We start from the raw sequence: 19,679 nt of genomic DNA, 5'->3' as shown, positions 1-19,679 counted from the left end.
AGGAAAATAAAAAGGGGACAGACTCCTAGGCTTGCTTTGAACAGCTTCAGCAGTTACTTCAAAGGGAAGGCTGTCTTTGTCCAGAGAGCAGGTTTATGACTACTGATGCGGAGCCTAAGCTAAGGCTGAAAGGGATCCTCAGAGCATCTTCATGGATGGCCTTAAAGGAAGATGAACAAGTTAAATGAGATTAAGGGCAGCCCAAAGCCTGCCGCGGCTACCACACCGCAAGGGCTTTTCCACATGTGCTTTTCTCAGTACACAGTACTGAGTATCAGTACTGACTTAGGCTGTTATAACAACCCCGCTTGCACTGAAAGAGCACACAGTCTCCCTTATTATCCGGTTACTGTTTATAATGGCCCCGAGTTTTAAAATATTAAGTGAAACATTTTAACACCATTGGGCAGAATACCCAATGTTTTTATTAAATGTGTTCCTTTGGTCACATAGCATAAAATAGACATATTTCTGCATCAAATGGATCCTGAACCACTTAAAAATTATACGTGAAAGAAGAGAAGAGGAAATAGTAGTTTCTCTAGTATCCTGCTTATAAATATCCCAGGAGAAAAACAGTTCATAAGGTCCGTCTCCATTAAGGCGGGGGGGGCGGGGGTCCTAATCCAGGTAAAGATAGCCCTGACATGTATTTCTGGAAAACTTTTAGTTACTTTTTAAGAAATGAATGAAGTTTTTGGTATTTTTTGGCATCATCTCCTCAGTCCTTTGACAATTAAATCACTTTAAAACATGCGATAAAGTTCTCAGGAGTAGTTTAAATATGTCGTTATTAGTAGAATGAATCTCCTTAATCATTCACCATTTTTAAAGACCATCTATTACGAAAATGAAGTGGGGTTCAATATTTTCCAATTCATAGTTTTGTAAAGATAAAATTATTTCTTCGCACTTGCGTTTAGTTAGCTGACTCCTGGGCCAGGACATTTATCATTTCCTGCTTGCTCACTCATTCCTTCCTTCACTCCTTCGTTTACTGCCTGTGTAGTATGTGTGATGCACTTTGGAAATTGACAATGATTTGTACTGTACTGAAGTCCAAACTACTTTTTACAATTAATAGTTTGCAAATCGATATTTAATATGAATAAAATCCTTACAGATAACCAATATAATTTTCCACATTAGTAAAATCTAGTGCCATCTGCCCTTTTAGAAAGCTAAAGCAAAACATGAAACCTAGCTTCATTTACAAAAAAATCAATACGGAGTTCATTTTGAAAAAAAGGTTGTAAGAACATGAATTTAAATTATTAAGTATACAGAAATTAAAAAAAGACAAGCCTAAATATATTGCTAGCAAGTGACAAGTCAGTAGAAAATTAGAAATCTAAATATTACCTATGCCAGTCATTCCCTTAAGATGGATACTGCTATTTTGCACATGCCTTTTGTTCTACTTTAATTACAGTTGATTACTACAAAACATTCATGTGAAAACCGAAGACTAAGCTTTCTCATGTGGCTCACCATAATGGTAAATCAAGAAGGGAAATGGCTTTGTTGAAGCGGAAATGAGGTGAGCTGTTAAACGTTAAACCTTCTCCATTAACTTTCTAATTTTTTCAATAGAATTATACTACATTTTAATTATGGAAAGAGAAAACTATTTGAAATTTTTCTACTCATTCCATCCCACCAACCATCTCCGCTTCCCCCCATTTGTCATGGTCTCTTTGGTGAAAAAATGTTAACAATCTAGAGCAGCACTTAGAGTAAGACAGCTATCAGAGAGTGAATTTTGGTAGCCTCTTCCTGTAAACATTAGAATGACTTTTTTTTAAATTTTTATTTATTTGTTATCATTTTATTTGAAAGGCAGAGAGACAAGAGACAGATCTTGCATCTATTAGTTCACTCCCCCAAAAACTTAGCAACATCCAGGGCTGAGCCAAGCTGAAGCCAGGAGCCAGGGACTCATTCCAGGTCTCCCATGTGGATGGCGGGGAGCTAAGTACTTAAGCCATCATCCACAGCCTCTTGGGGAGTGCATTAGCAGGAAGCTGAGTGGGAAGTAGAGTGGCCAGGGCTTGAACCAAGCTCTCTAATATGGGTCATGTGAGTGGCAACTTAACCAATGCACCAGAATTAGTATGGCAAAACATGGTAATTTGGAAGAAAAATCAATTGTTACGTTTTTAGTTCATAACATTTCTTTCTCTCTCTCACTTATATAAATGTCAATGACACTGGAAAATGGGTTTGTGTGTGTGTGTGTATACAGGCAGAGTTAGAGAGAGAGAGAGAGAGAGAGAGAGAGAGAGAGAGAGAAAGGTCTTCCTTCCATTGGTTCACCCCCTAAATGGCTGCTACGGCTGGCACAGTGCACCAATCCGAAGCCAGGAGCCAGGTGCTTCCTCCTGGTCTCCCATGCAGGTGCAGGGCCCAAGGACTTGGGCCATCCTCCACTGCCTTCCCAGGCCACAGCAGAGAGCTGGACTGGAAGAGGAGCAACCAGGACAGAATCCGGCGCCCCAACTGGGACTAGAACCCGGGGTACCAGCACCGCAGGCGGAGGATTAGCCTAGTGAGCCGCAGCACCGGCCTGGGTCTGTATACTTAAAGTATATCCCTTAAATGTGTCATAATACTTTTTAAATATAAAATCCTATAATGACATATGCTGTCAAAAGAACCTGGTATAACAAAATTATCCTTTTATGTCCTTTGGACACATTAAGAATGCTTCAGTGAGAGGATTTCATCAAATTCTCCATGGCTGATAGTCCAATTAAATCCAGTTAAAAAAAATAAAAAGCCTAACTTTGGTAGTGAAGAAAGGAACCTCTGGCTTTGAGTGCTTGAATTTGAGTCCAGGTGCCAACACTTGCTATGTGAGCTCCCTTGAACATATTCCCCTGGTTGTAGTAAGCTAGGAGCTTCAAGGCCCATGGCAGAAAGTAGGGGCATATTTAAAACTTCTGTGTGCCCATCTATAAGACAAGGATAATAACAGCGTCTGCTTCCCAGGCTACTATAAGGATTAGTGAGTGAGTATGTCAAGTGCTTAGGACGGTGCCAGGCACGTAGTGGGCACTGACAGTGTCACCGAGTAGGAGCAGCCGAATGTTGCTTTTTCCACCCTCTGTTATTAACATTCCTTTCTGTTAAATAATAATATCTGGGCCTGTCTGCATAAATGTCAGTTAGAAACAGTTCTCATTATTTTTGTTTCTTATCAAGAAGAAAATATACTTTAATATCTAGAAACTGCACTTTGGTTTCTCTGCTCCCTTCTTGACTTGGACTTCCCAACCTTTCCTGATAATCCATGTAGGTTCTATGCAACTACTAATGTCTGGCAGCCTAGAGGCCAAGGGCAGAGAGGGAATGTATATTACCATAATTAGGTGCTTTCCACCAAGTTAGAATATCTGCATTGCTTCTGATTATTAAAGTAACACATGCTCACTATAAAACATTCAGATAATTTAGAAAGTTACACAGAAAAAGGTGAAAAATCACTTCCAAATCACAGTAACCACAAACAAACATTCTTAGCATATGTTTGGCTATCATTTCAGACTTTTTTCTATGCATGAATACACAATGAAGTGTTATCTACGCATAAACATCAACACAAGGTATCATATGTAACGTTTGGGATCTTCTACACTTAGCAATACAGACAGCATATCCCTCCATGTCATAACACAAATTTATAATATCTTTGTTAACGGCTGTACTGTGCTGCATTACGCGGACTTATCATACATATGAATACATGTTAAAATTAGAAATCATTTTTAGTCTACTCTGAATGCCCAAAACTTTAAAAGTTTTTGTATTCTGTCTTCCATACATTTTTAAGATTCCTTTTGCAAACTATATAAGCAAGGCCTCCTGAAAACTATAGTTTCCACGTCTTTAAAAACATCTATCCCCGCTCACGCCAAGGAAATAAAGTGAAATCTCAGTCGTGGAAAGTTACGAGCTACAAGGACAAAAGCTAAAAAGCTCAATAGTCATGTGGCTTTAAGCCACAGAAGGCAGAATTTTAAGGAATTTTTTCATACCTAAAAACTTTTCAAATCCAAAATCTCAATTCTGACCAAACCTCCTTGAATATAAAAAATTGCTTTAAGAAATTTGCAGATATATGAAATGCAATGATACACGCAGGCAATGTTATGTTAAAACACCCAGAATATAAATTTCTAGAAGACTTTTACACCTCTGTGCTGTAAAGCCACATAAGTGGGCCTAGCAATGAAAATGGAGGTAACTGGAAAAAATAGGGTAATTGTTGCTTTCCAAACGACATCATAGAGGTATTTAAGTATTGAATTTCATGTAAAAAAGGCTCTTTTTTCATAAATTCTCAGGAACATCTAAATTACAACGTGAGGTGTATATGCACAAAGCTGTCATACAATTTCTCTAATGAAACGAACTTTTTGGGAGGTGGGAAAGGCAGCCTAATACGCTGTTCCAGAAAGTCCTAATTAAATGTATCCTTGGTAGTTCTGTAATAACACTGGTCATGCTTGTGCACATACGTGCACGAAGAGTTACACAGAAAGCAGAACAATCCTACCTTCTTTTAGAACTTAAAGAAGGGGGTGCACAGAACTCTAAGTTTCAGGGTTGTTCAGTCTCGCAATTAAATGCAAAGGCGACAAAATTTTCTTTGAGATCCTCTGTCTGGAGAGAATTTGTACCTCTTAGATTTATTCCAGCAAGTGTTTGAAATTAAACTTCCTATCAAAGCATAAGGTATTAGTCAGCTTTCTTCGGTATGGCACTATTAAAGTCTACATATGAAGATACTCAGTTTCAATTCAAGGGCATAAATCACCAGTTCTTCTGTTCTCATATTTACATGGCTATAGCCTGCGGGCTGGATGGTATAGTCGTTTTTCTCTGCAACCAAACAAGGTAAATAAATGTGATATATTGGCACATCACCCCACCACTCTGCATATGGTGCACATTAAGGTTGTATTCATTTGCCATATGAATATAATTCCTTTTACCACATCTACTATTAGTTACAAGCAGTAAATACAGAGTTGTTTTGCTGGAACTCGAGGGCCTGCATTACATCATGGAGCACTAAACATCCTGGACCTTCTGGAGAATTTCATAGACATACTTTTAATGTCACCTGAACTTGAGCACTGCCATCACAGTGCTTCAAAACCCTACTTGATGAATTCTGCAGGGGAAAAAGAAAAATACAGGGTGTTCTCAGTGTAGCAGTGCACTTCAAAAATAGGGCCAGGAGCTAAGTTCCTGAGGAGACACACACAAGAACTCATGTTCTTGACAAAGAACTCGATCAAGAGTCACACCCCAGGTATAAAAAGGCTGCTTGTTGTAAGCATTCCTTTCATATTTAGAATTTGGTGCAGACAAGGAACCCAAATTCAAAATGAAACATGAACTAAACAGTTTCCTCCAACTGGAGCTAATGCAGATCTGCAATCGAGAAGATAAGAGTTTGTCTCGTGACAAACTGTGGTGCTTTGTTCGATGAGACATATATTATGCTAACATTTTCCTTAAAATCTTTCTTGTAAAGTTCAGAGGCCAGGTTAGGATCGTGGGGAGAAAGGGAAGAAAGTGATTTCTTTTGAAAGACTCATATGGTCCAACACAAATGTACATATTTTGACATTTGTGACCCATAAATAATATATCACAGGTAATTAAAAACAAAGTACACCTGTCTTAATAAGCCCCCGTGCTCATTTTTCCCAGCAGTTTGTCCCCAGATGCATCCAGCAGATGGTGCTCTAGGACACTTGCTTACAGGCAGTGAGACTGCATTACATTCACCTATATTTTGGCAAGACAAAGAATATGGATTTATCAGTAGCTTCAGTAAAACATATTAGGCTTTATGATAAAAGAGGACATAATTCCTAAATATGTGCACAGAAATATACATATGCATTAGCATATGTGCACAGAGCCAAGTAGTAAATAATTCACACCTGGACGTATTATGATACCACTCTTCCTAGAGACTTGATGAGTAGTCTATGTGTATATCAGTGGTATTTATAGTCATATCGCAAGATCATTCTAAATTCATTAAAAAAAAATTTAGAATGCCTTAAAGTTAGAATTCATTTTTAATTATAGCAGGAATGTCTCATTAGGGTGATACTAGTAAAATTAACAACAGCAGGATTTACGGTAATGACTCCAGTGATTGATGAGAGTATAACAGAATGAAGTTTTAGACAGAGAAAAAGCAGGGCAGCCATGGCATACAGTACTTTAAAAAACAGCTCTGTGGTCTGTGAGTGCGAGCCTCATGGTTAATAAAACCTTCTTTCTAATTAACGGTGCTGAAATATTCTTAAAGAACAGAATCTTGTTTTTTTTTTCTTTTTTTCTTCAATAGACGCCATTCCCATAAAGGAGAAAGCTGACATAGATTAGCATGTCTGATTGCAGAGAGGGAAAAACTGCCACCTTTCAATCAAATCAAAACCAGAATGCAAGAATGGAAAACTACTTTACTAAAATACTGCACACACAGACCTATGCAACACCCCGCCAGCCAGCAACCATTTGCGTCTCAGGCTAATCAACTGCGGCTTTGAAAAAAAAAATTGCTCAGTTACCTAAAAATACATAAATAAATGTTTAGTTTTCAAAATCTGTTTATGTATTAATATAAAGATGGTGTTTAAATAGCTAGTTTGTACACTTCCGTCTTGCTTTTCTAAGTAAGATCGTGCCAAGTTTAAAGTACGTAATCATCTATTGAATGCATGGGGGAACATTTTCTGCAAGATTTGGAAACGTGCAGTCTGGACAGCGTTATCCTGGAGGGCAAACGAGCATCCCAGGAAGAGCACTGTGGTGGACAAGGTTCACGCTGAAGCACAAAGGGTACTGGGGCACAGAGAGGTGCCACCTCACCTCCATGAGGAAAACAGCTCTCGCGCAAATGTTCTTCGTTCATTCCACAACTAAATGGAATCCTATTTTAATTCTTGTTCTTATTGAGAAAATTGCATTTCACAGGAGATAACTGGCACACGACCACAGCATCGGAGATGAAAAGCTCTCGGGTACACAGGAGAATAAGCCTTTGGCCATGCAGGCTAGGCAGGTTTCTTAAAACACCTGTGCCTTTTTAAAAGTCCCAAATTATACTATTTATAGGTTTCATCCAGTTTAGACTAGCCTGATTATACCAAAGCAATGTGCATATTAATACTAGATGACATATTAAAAATTAGCTACATAGCTAACAACTTTATATATGGCACTAATACCAGATTTGGAGAAAATGGTGTAAAATAGACTTATCCTAGGAGGTAAAATTACTTCCTTTTCTCATGGTTTTTTAAATAAAATAAATACCTGAGTGAGACCTAGAAAATACAGAAAAAGCAGTAACATATTTTTTTTTCATTTACCTATTTTCCTTTCAGGAAACAAAGTCTAAAATAAAAAGATTTTGCAGCTGAGGCGTTATGTGAATTTATAGGCCAAATCCAAGTCATCTGTATATGAAAGCCTGGCCACTTCTTAAGGACCATTGATAATGCACCTGAAAGACACAATGTAGGACTGGGCAGGATCTGAAACCCCACCTCTGAGAAGCCCTGCCTGCAGCCGCTGCAGCGTGGAACCACCAGTGAGCCAGAGGCTTATAAAGCCCGAAGCAGCCTGCGTGAATGTTTACAACAGTTTACAGACAGAGAAAAAAAAAAAAGTGTCTTTGTGTTTTCTTTTGAAAAGCTTAGACTAGCTTCTTCATTTTTCTATCCTAATGTGTGCAAATGCTCCTAATATGGAAAAGTGCTTATTTGTCTTTCTCCCAGATTCATCCTTCAGAACTAAAGCAAAATTAAATTGGGACATCAGACGTTACAACAAACAGGGCCAGGGAGGATGAGCTTCGCTTTGAGAAAGGTAATTTAATTTAGTCAGGATCCATTAAGATTCTCTAAAATTTGTATTACATGTACTGTGGAGTTATTCTTTTATGTTTTTCTTACCAGCATTCCTAGGAGTTAATGTGCACTATAATACAATGAGAAGGTATAGATGGCGTGATTATGAAAAATACAGCATTATAATATGCACCTTAAGGCCAACAAGATGATGTTTGTGTGGTGGTTTATTTGCTTAAATAAGTAAATAAATAAATCCTGTGCTTCTGATAATACCCTAAGTCACTTTCTATTGCTGCTTTCATTCTGCACAGCATGGCTTGTAACTTAGGTCTTGTTTTTACTACAAACCCCAGGATTTGGTCAATTCTACTTGATTTGTTTTATTAAAGGATACGTATGTAAAAACCATCTCTAGTGTGATTTATTAGGTGTTTAAATATATAAAAACAAATATATACATAGGTCATTATATATAAGTAAAATACTTTCTTCTGGAAAGTTGAAAATTTCTAATTTTAAAATATACGTGAAGTTCTGAAGTGCAATGGTAAATACATACAAGTAGAGCTAATATGTTGCCAGCTACTGCTTAGAGTACACATTGGTAATGACTAGTATAACATATAGATCATGACTGAGTCCAAAAGGATTTTACAAAACCCTAAAATATCTGTCTTTGTGTATTTGTGTGTCTGTGTATTGTTGTAGGTCCGTTATACATCTTTCATTATTTTAAGGTAAGAAAAAGTTCTTCCTAAGTAGTTTGAGGCAAATAATAAAACAGTAGGTTTGTTATCTATTCAAATCTAGGTTTCCCTGAGATAATCTGGTGAATCTCTTGTAATCAGGTTTATAGAAATAGGAAAAAAGAAATTGAAAGTACTCACTCACCCTGAGGCCAGAAAGAAAGAACCAGAATGTCAGAGTCCATGAGGTAGTTTCAAAAGAGTATGAACAACAAATGCCCTGAAATTTACATCTTTACAACTTTTCTTATAATTGTATGCAGAATGGAGGTCTCTGTATAAATCTGTGAAGTGCACATGGAAGCACTCCCACCACACACACACACACACACACACACACACAAATTGGGTCTGATCACAAAGACTGCATTATCCATTGGATCACAGCCTTAAAATTCTTTTTCATATCTTCTATTTGTGTAGGGAGTTATTCCCATTTGGGTCAAAAATAAGAATTATATATTAGAGGTTCATTAACTAAAAACTGTATTTACTCATCACTCCAAAGTATAAGAAGAACTAGTTTTGAAAAATACATTGTGTATATATATTTTTCAAAAAATTGTACTAGACTTAAGTTTTTTGAATAAAGCTTTTGCTTTCACACCAATATACATTCAAGCATAGCTTTGAGAAGTCAAAATATGATGAGCTTAAATGTACTGAGACTCTTTCATAATTCAGGGCTGAGTGGCAGAAGTAAGGTCCATGGTATTCAGGCAGAGTCATCAGAAACAACATGATCTTTTCTCAACCGAATACACTGTGACTTGCTTTAAATTAAGAAACTGTAAATATTTAAGAGCAGTTAAAATGCTTTGCCTTACGAAGTAAAAATCTAAAGCTATTTTTGCAAGAACTCCTTAGCGTTGTCATAATCATTTTAATTAAATTCTCATTTTTCAGGTGGTCCCTTTAATTGTTTTTTCCTACTTCTTAATGTGTTTTTCTAAAGTCATTTCTTTTCTGCAGCTGTGTGCGATTGGTTTTAATGGTAGCTGCTTCCTTTTTTGCTTTCTGTGAATTACAATTTTAAATGGTTACACATTTTTTGTTTTACTGCCTCCAACATAGTTTCATAAAGATGTTTAAGGCTGTTGGTGAGCAGTTTCATTTCCCATCTGAAAAACCAAGAGCCAATTTGAATATTCTATATTGGCCTTTTATGACCTGTTTTATCTTTTAATATGGAAATGAAGCATAATTTTATAAAAACCAGTTTGTTTCCATGAAATCATAATTTTTATTTTACTCTGAAAATATGAATTCAATAGACAAGATAATTTGTGATTGCTCTTTTATATCTTATTGTTCATGAATAAAACACCTCTATTTCCTTTGGTGATAGCCATTTGCACTGATGCACTAGCACTTTTAGATCATAAGAATAACCTAAAGTATGAAAAGTGAGATTTTAATTGTGATTGGTTACAAAATGTTAACAATGAGGCCATCTACACCTTTCTGAAACTATAGCTGAGAAATAAATAATTTATAATCCAGTTTCACTCTCACCATTATGAAAAGGCAACTTCACTGCAAAACATCATTCCATATCACTTGTAAAAGTTTGCTTGAAAAATAAGTCATACTTACTGCCTGGGTTATCTCCAACCCCACTGCTTTTTCCATTCCAGTACCACAGCAGAAGGGTTGCATCACGTGACCCTGAGAGAATGTAGCAATTTCCCCCAATGTATGACTCAGAACGAGTGAGGCAAGTGACGACATCCCAATGGCCAAACACAACTTGGATCAATTTTCCTGAAATACAAAGCAATTTTTAATGTTAGTATTATAAAAAAACACATTTCTAGTGAACAGATAACTTGTAAGACAATGATACTACATTAATTCAGATTCTGACGATTCCGATTTTATAATTTGAACTGGTCCAACCTAAAAGTTTTGTTCACAAACTAACAGAAACAACAACAAAAAATCAACTTAATAGTGATAACACTTTTGTAAGGCATATGTTAAAACTATTTCAGTGCATCATATTGGAGGACCACATGCCATACTTAATTTATAAGTGTCATAAGAATAAAGTATCATAAGAATCATATTTGCTGATTAAAGCAGGCCCAGGAGAACCCTTATTTGAAACCATTTTAACACTTTCCTTTCACAATACAATAAAAGAAAACTTAGCTACCTTTCCATGAAAGTATTCTACAATTCCGATTTCACTAACACAAACCTGTCACTAAATTAGGGAAGCCTTAGGGTAGTCCTTTTTTTAAGGCAAGGATAACCTCAGTGACTTCGGGGAGCTTCCGCTAGCTTCTGCTTTATCAAATAGGGGTTGTGATTGCAATTTGAACCAGGTTATCCTTTCTTTGTTTTAATTGTCTGCAACATGGAAATTCCTTTGGGGGCGATGAAGAAATCAAGATTATGGCAGTTTAATGGTAATGAATGAAGACAGAGGCGAGGGGACTGGTGAGCCTACTCTACATCTGGGGCTTCAAACACAAGAAGAGTTGTTCACAGAAAGCTGTCAGAAAAAAGGTGAGGCCCTTACACTCTGGAATCTTTGGTTAATCAGAGATGGTGGTCGCAATTCACACAAGCTTGACCCTCTTCATCTCATCCCTGCTGGCTTGTAGGTAACACTCTCCAGAATATCTATCCTTGATATCCAGCATGACCCTTTCTTTTCTTTTTTTTTTTTTTTTTTCTGAATAAGCAGAGTGGAGTCATAAAAATAAAATTCAGTGGAGCCATAAAAATAAAATTCAAATGTTCAAGAAAAAAGATCCCTAAGCTTCTGTTTTTATACACAGACGCACACGCACACGCACACACACACACACACATAAAAAAGATGCCTAAAAGGCCTATGTGTTTAACTTGGCATAAATGATATACTATTCAGAAGCTTAAAGTCTCAATTAAGTATTGGCATCTAAGTGTATTTAACTTTTTAAAAATTATTTATTTGAAAGGAAGAGTGACAGAAAGAGAGATATCTTCCAACTGCTGGTTCACTCCCCTAATCCCTGCAACAGCCAGGGTTGAGCCAGGCAGAAGCTAGGAGCCAGGAACTCCACCTGGGTCTCCCTTGTGGGTATAAGAACCCTAAGCACCTGGGCTATCATCTGCTGCCTCCCAAGAACATTAGCAGGAAGCTCCATCAGAAGCAGAGGTGGGCCTCGATCCCAGGCACTCCAATACGGGATGTGTATCCTAAGTGGCTGTTTAACCTGCTGGGCCACAATGCCTCCCCTTACTTTTGAAAGTAATGATAAATAAAATAAAATATTTACATTAAAATTTTAATTCTTTACTTTAATAAACCCAAAGTTTATTATAAAACTACAAATTTCAAAGTAAAATACTGAAAAGATGTTTCTCTAAATCAAATGGAAAGTGAAATACATGTTTTCAGTCATGAGTGGCAGTCTTTGCCCATAAACCTACTCCTAGTAACTTTAAAATCAGATTTATTTCAATCTCAAATTGACCTTCCCCACTAAGGAACAAAGATTTCAGTGGAAGCAAGTGATTTAATTTATAAATATTCAAAATATTCACTTCTGAACTTCAGCCTTTCAAATTGACACCAAATTTGACTTAAAAATCAGCTTATATAAAGAAAGAATGTAGTAAGAATTCAAGACTTTTTAGAATAAAAAAATGTAAATAGAAAATTAAATGTGAAACCATAATAGTTTTCACTTCATTTCAGTCCCCGTGAAGAACCATGGGGACAGGCAAGCCTTCCACGTGAGAGGTACCTCAAAAAGCTCATGCAGAATGGAATTTTTTTCTGTCATTTTCATCTTTATTTTACAAAATGGAATAGAAAGATGAAAATTTATTTTGGTGCAAAAATCCTTGAAATGCATGTGTTGTTCTTCATTAAAACGCATTTTCTATGAACTTTCTGAAAGCCTCTGATAGGACAAGGTAACAGGCAGGTAACTGAAGGCACTTATCAGTAACCTGAAAACTGGAAGTTAAATCAGTATATTTTAACTACTTAAAGAAACAAGGGGCCAGTGATGTGGCATAGCAGGTTAAGCCACTGCCTACTCCAGCATCCCATATGGTTGTTGGTTCAAGTCCCAGTTGCTTCACTTCCCATCCGGATCCCTACTAACGTTCCTGGGAAAGCAGAGGAAGATGACCCAAGTGCTTGGACCCCTGCACCTACATAGGAGACCCAGATGAAGTCCTTGGCTCCTGTCTTTATCCCAGCCCAGTCTGGGCCACTGTGGCCATTTGAGGCGTGAACTAGTGAATGGAAGATCTGTGTGTGTGTGTCCTTCTGTCTCTGTAACTCTTCCCTTCAAATAAGTAAATAAATCTAAGCAAACAAAAAACTGAATACATCAAAGTGTGATTATGTTTTTGATCACAGAGTAAGTCCAGGGACTTCTGCATTAGCCTGTACCTAAATGCTCAGAGCATACCCACTACAGGAGTGATTTCAATAGGTTATTTATGGGTAGGCTTATTTAAGATGTGAGATCCCTCAACCCAGTGGGCTGCAGCGGTGAGTATGACTGGAGTAACTACCATAGAGTAGGCACTGAAAGTGGAGGCCGCCAACAAGGAAACGCAGGCGTTCTGGGCACACCAGGAGGCTGACGAAGCGCAGTTACTCGCTGGGGAACTTAATTTTCAATGCACGTGAGGACAAGGTGGAAAGATTTAAGCTGAAAGGGAAGGCTGGATTAAATGTAGGGGCAGGAACTTTCCAGCTGTCCATGCTAATTCTCATTAGTTAAGTCATTGTTTGCTTTCTCCAACGTCAGTGAAAGGAAAATGTATACTCAGTCATTATAGTTTCTTTTTAAACCAAAGTTTCCTAGTGATTTAATTTTTGCCCCCAAAATAATAACAATTATTTCCATCAGCAAATATTTACTGAGCACTTACTAGGTGCCAAGCATTACATTATGTAGAGCAGTGAACAAAAAGACATGATGCCTGTCCTCAAAGGATTTACTGTCTAGTGTGGCAAACAGACATTAAACAGAGAACACGAACACGTATAATTAGGAATAGTGATAAGTATTTAAGGAGAACAAGGTAGGACGAGTGAAAATTAGGAGGGAGAACACATTTAGACTGGGTATCTGAAAAGGCCTACAGGAGAGAGCGGCGCTTCCAAAGTTACATGTGAAGTAAAGGACTTCTATTTTAATACAAATGAACCTCATTCTCCACAGTTCATACTTGGGGCTTAACTCTGGAAAACAGTTTTTCAAGTTTGCTTTTTCCTGTTCTGGCAGCCTTCCTTGGCAATATTTGTTATTGCTACGAGGTTGGGGTTCACTCCTCCTAAATAAATCACAGCATACAAATACCTGCTGCTCTTTTTGGTAAATTATTTTCTGATAATCTCATAAGTGTTCCTCAACCTTTATTTTTTGTTTCCTTTAATACCAGTCCACCTCTCCACACACTAATATCAGATATTACCACAAGCACTAGAATATCCCCTTTTTGACAGAACAAATTTTCTAGTTAATGTTTTATTTGACAGCTGTGCTACAAATAAAAAAATTCAAGCTTAGGACTCCGCAGCACTGAATCTAAAATGTGGCCTGAAAATAATCCCGACTGCTGGGGGAGGTTTTATTGTTGCCTCTGCTGTTCTGGTTATGCCCCGAAAACATGATTTATGTTTAAAGAATTTCCTGTTACAACCTGTGTTTCTCCTCCCTCCCCCCCAAATCTAATAAGAGAAGGATTTTTGGGGGGGCTTGCATGCTAAAATATAATTGAATTCAACACTTGTGATAGCTTTGCCATTATATATTACTGATCATACTGTTTTTCTCTTTGCCTCTCTACTAAACTTAAGAAAAAATATTTAATATTCCTATTGTTATAAAAACTCAAACACATATTTACCCTAAATGAAATTAGGTTAAATAAAATTAGCATCAGAGTTTGTCTACAATATGTTAAGAAAGATACTAGGACCATCATCTGAGATTATTTTTTCACAACTTTTCTAAGTCAGTACCAGTGGAATGAATTTATAATAAGGCTCCTCCTTATGAAAACATTTTGCATACAACCACAGAGACATAATTTTTAACAATGGTACATAGAGGATGTCTGGAAAGAGGAGATGGGATGCTATCTAGTTTATTAAGTCTGGCAGACACAGCAGGCATTTAGTATTAAAAATTACGGCATTTTCCAAATTAACCAAAGACTGACTGGTAACACTCGTACAAGGCAACATGGTGAATTCACAAAGAATGCTAGTTCTGTCATCATTAGCAATATGCATGTCAGCAAGTTACTTAACCTCTCTAAACCTCAGTTTTGTCATCTGAAAAATGGGGGTAAGGATGCCTATTGACCTCACAGGATTATTGTGAGGCTGAAACAGTGTCATGAGTGTGAAATAATTCTGTAAAGTCCGAAGAGTTGTGTGAATGTAGGCATTATTTTAGCTATTAGCATTATATGAAAGTGAAGTCAGCTTTACTTTGCAAATATTAATCTTTAATGCCTTTAAAACACAATAAGGAATGCCCAAAAAACCTTCAAAAATACTCAGATGTCAAAATCAAAGATTAACATAATTTATGATTCTGCTTATATGACATTCTGTAAAACACCAGACTAGAGATGAGGGGTAGATGCGTGGTGACCAGGAGGCTGGGATGGGGGAAGGACTTGGCTTCCAGCAGACAGCTCTGGGAAGCTGGCAAGACAACCGCTGTGCACCTTGACCTGGCGCTGGTGCCCCAGCCCTGCACTGTTAGCACTAGCAGAACTGTAAGCCAAAAAGAATGAAATTTTCTACGTCAAGTGAAAAATACCTTTAAAAAAAGTGTGAAAAAATCAGTATGTAACCTAAAAGATTAATTAAGAAACTCTTGTGAGAGGATGTAACAGATTTAACCTGAAATTTGTGCAAAAAAGAGAGCAGAATTTGAGGTTTAATTTGCTAAAGTTATCATTACCATCATAGAAAAAACCTAAAATTTGAATGTGATTCGCAGAGAAAATTCCTCATAGTTATACATTTATTTTAGGAAACATTATCAATCCTCACTGCATATTTAGAGACTGTTAGAGGAGTTTAGTTTAACAGTAATGCACCTCAAAGACTTACACAACTAATAAACACCCAATTAATTAGAAAGCCTCAATGATCTTTCTGGAACTACAGAATAAAAATGTAAAATACAAGATTATCAGTTCCACAAAACAAAAAGTAAAGAGATCAATGCCGAAAAACCATTTCTAGGGTTTATTTCTGCAGTTAATATTGAACTTGTTTTCCCTACTCTTTCATAGCTACATTACAATACTGTCATAAAAATACACTCAGGACAAACTTCTTGAATAATCAATAATTACTTGTTCAATATACTATACTTAATAAGGCAGCAGCATGGAGATTATTAATAAGACTGAAAGACGATTTATTATAAAGTATTTGATTAACTAGAAGTCTCGATTGAAAAGAATTTCACATTCCCTCAACATTTAACAGATATATGTAGATCCTTGTCTCAGTTGAAACATCTTCTTCAACAGTAAGGATCAGTAAGTTCTAATATATCCAAATATAATTTCAATTCCTTTAGATTCTCGAGTCTAAGTACTAACTAGTTTGTTTCATTCTGCACCAATTTCTAAAGTAGCCACGTGCAGCTGAGTGACAGGAATAATGTCCTGACAAATGTGCTGTTTGGTGACGTCATCGAGGCAGGAGCATCACCCCGTGTCCTGACACAAACCATACAATCTTAGGGGACCCCCACAGGACATGCAGTCCATCGCTGACTGAAGTGTTGCTGTGTGGCACATCACGGTGCGTTATAGACACTCCATTAAGTTCCTTCATGTTTCTCTATTTCCTATACACAAAAATGTGTAAACCTTGACTAGAATGGATCTCCTCCCATAGCACTGAGTTAAGCAAGGGTTGTCCCTTAGAGAGATGTATGCAAATGAACATGTAAACTTCCACATTCTAACAAGAGCTTCTGTCACATACAAAATCAGTAGTCAGCTACTTTTCTTCATGGTGGTGTAGCTCTCAACGACAGCATATGCAGAATTAGGAAGAGGCCAGATAACTAGTCGCAAGAAATAAACTTAATGAGGGAGTCCTCCCAATAAGGAAAAGAAAATCCTTAAAATAATACAAAAGGAAAAACAAACCCATATGTATGTGTACTTGCCATAAGATTATGCATATACACATGTGCCCAGTATCTGCATGCCAGGATTTGCCTTCAAAATCAATTATTCTGTAAGCATGAGCTTGGGAGACAAACGTACTATAAAAAACCCTCTCTTAAAAACATGCTGAAGCTAACAACATTGGACTAGGTATACTGTGGATCATTACTTGAAAAGGCCACAGAGTGTCTTCTTCCTCTATTTTACAAGCTTTACAAGTCTACAATTTCTGGAAGGAAGAAGCTGAGAAAGCACCGTAAGCCTCTCAGTGCTACTTGGTAGTAAACTTGAGCTCCAGGTGAAGAAAATCTCAAGTACCTGTGTCTGTAGAGTAGACTCGGAAACTCTTATCCCAGAAGCCGCCGACGAGAATGTAGCGGTTGTCTGAAGTGACGACAAAGCACTGGGAATGGACCTGAATACTTTGGTCCAACAGGTCAGTGATTTGCCTCCTGTGCATTCCTGTACTGGTGGCTGTGAAAACACAGGAAGAGAAAACTACTAAGCACACGTGGGCAAACAATTCTGGCAGTCTGTCTATCGGGAGTTGGGGGCGAGGGAGGAAGGGCGACACACTGCAAGGTAAGGATACTTGATCTTTAATTTTGAGTATAATAATACTTGGACGACCAAACAGCAAGGCATAACTGATTGCTAGACGAATGCTCAACTTCTGCCTCTCAGTAAAACATTTTTGCTTAGAGGAAAGAAATAACACCATAGCACAATGTTAAAACAGCATACAATTCACAGAACGTGCTCCCTAGCTCTTGGGGCAGCACCAAACTAGATTACCATCCAGACTGCGTTCACAGTGAGGTTTGTGTCTCTGACAATCTCATTACATCTATTGTCATGAGAATGGATTCATGTTGTGACAATCTATTACCTTTAACATTTTGTCACAAGAAAGAGATGTTAGGATTTAAATGTCATAGATGTGAAATACTGTAGCATCCTGTACCACTTTGGCTTTAACGGGTCTTTAATTTGACTAGAAGGGAACTCCCATTTCCCCCGTTTACAGCTGCACTCGCGTGAAGGGAAGGGGTAGAATGACTGTTTATTAAAGATTCTCGTAATTGAAAAAGTCAAAGCACAGCAGATTGCCACTTTCTTACTCCTTACTTAAGCAATAAAACAAGACAGCCTGGCAGTGTGTTTCCAAGGTGCTACCTCGCACCCGAGATGAGGTTTGTCACAAGGCACAAGGTCAGACGTGGAGTGACACCAAGCACGTGGGCACACTAAGAACACTTCAGAGGCACACTATCAAGTGTGCCATTTTTAAATCGGGGTTTTTTCATTGGGATGGCTTTTTTGGAATTCTGAGGGCAAAGAATAGAAAGCTTTGTTTTCAGTGATTCAGGGATTATTTTCTCATCAAATTCCTAGTATAAATAATACCGCCCAAAGAAACCTGATGGTACCAGAAATCAGAACACACAAAACCAATTTCTGCATTTAATTATTAAGCTCTTTTACCATAATTTTCCATTTTGGGGGGAATACCCTACAAATATTTTATTGCTAAAATTCAAAAACAGAAAAATGTCTATTCCTGTACATAACAACTAAGTATGGGTAGTTTAAAAGAAGCCTCAGGCCAGCGCCGTGGCTCACTAGGCTAATCCTCCGCCTTGCGGCGCCAGCACACGGGGTTCTAGTCCCAGTCGGGGAACCGGATTCTGTCCCGGTTGCCCCTCTTCCAGGCCAGCTCTCTGCTGTGGCCAGGGAGTGCAGTGGAGGATGGCCCAAGTCCTTGGGCCCTGCACCCCATGGGAGACCAGGAAAAGTACCTGGCTCCTGCCATCGGATCAGCGTGGTGCGCCGGCCGCGGCAGCCATTGGAGGGTGAACCAACGGCAAAGGAAGACTTTTCTCTCTGTCTCTCTCACTGTCCACTCTGCCTGTCAAAAAAAAAAAAAAAAAAGAAGCAGCCTCAAAAAGTCAGATGGAAGGAAGTGCACCTTGCTTTTCTGGGTGTCACAGTTTGCCACAGACAGTCTCTTAGTAATGGAGCCGTGTGAGACAACTTTATTTTTAACCCTAAAAAACCTAGCAATTAAAAGAAGGTATGTGGTACTCTCCACACTGGTTACTGCAGTGCTTCGCTCTACATGGGGATTTTAAAAATGCTTACTTCTGTCGGTGTTTATATGTCTTTTGCTGCTATGATATACACTTTCACTGGTCATATTTTGGGGGGGGGTGATCTCTTGGGAGGACCTTGACAGATTTGGACATGAACTGAGTAACCACAGAGTACCCATGAGTAACGGTTGATGCATGCAGATAAACAATTTTCTAAGCAAGTGCTTACTTGTAATTTAATAGTGCAAAGTCTTCCCCCACCATACATCTATCTCTGTATCTATGGATCTATCTATCTACTTATCTCAGAACAGCCTGTCCATTTCTCTCATAGTTTATTCTAGTAAACCTCTTGAGATTCAGTATTGAAAGTATTTTTATTTGATGAAAATTAGGTATATTTGTCTAGATAAACAGTCTTCAAACTGGGGCAGGCATACCCCAAGGAGTAGAAGACTTCCCAAGAGATACCCAGGCACAGATGGCTTTAAGGGAATCAATTTCTAGTTTCTCAACTTTCATATATTCTCTTTCCTGAAATTGATTTGCCTGAGAACTCTCCTGTGAATTTTTCTTTCTTACCTCCCCTTTAGCATGCCCTTTTAGCACTAGATAAAATAAAAGCCTGGTTCCCTTCCATGTAAAATCTTACTTCCTATGGCATTTTGCTCAGGGCATTAAAAAAAAAAAATCTCTTGAGAATCAAATAAAGGGAGAGTTCAAAAAACTGATGTGATACTAGAAAATGAATGCTGCAATCAGGTGGTTTCCAATTCACTGCT

General features: G+C 37.8%; 1 protein-coding gene across 2 annotated transcripts in view; it reads right to left on the bottom strand.

Moving 5' to 3' along the window:
• The window catches only part of LRBA (LPS responsive beige-like anchor protein), a 751,045-nt gene that overhangs the window by 24,060 nt on the left and 707,306 nt on the right, over nucleotides 1–19,679 (bottom strand). For both annotated transcript variants that reach the window (XM_051819347.3, XM_051819348.3), the window contains exons 51-52: nucleotides 17,123–17,278; nucleotides 10,229–10,396 (exon numbers count right to left, since the gene is read on the bottom strand). In XM_051819347.3, the coding sequence (XP_051675307.3) occupies nucleotides 10,229–10,396; nucleotides 17,123–17,278 (324 nt within the window). The remainder of the gene's footprint in view (nucleotides 1–10,228; nucleotides 10,397–17,122; nucleotides 17,279–19,679) is intronic.

Source organism: Oryctolagus cuniculus, chromosome 8 (genome assembly GCF_051225735.1).
Source record: "Oryctolagus cuniculus isolate XC-2025 breed Fujian yellow rabbit chromosome 8, ASM5122573v1, whole genome shotgun sequence".
Lineage (NCBI taxonomy): Eukaryota > Metazoa > Chordata > Mammalia > Lagomorpha > Leporidae > Oryctolagus > Oryctolagus cuniculus.
Note: the sequence above shows the minus strand (reverse complement) of the source record. Positions and strands in the feature narration are given on the sequence as shown.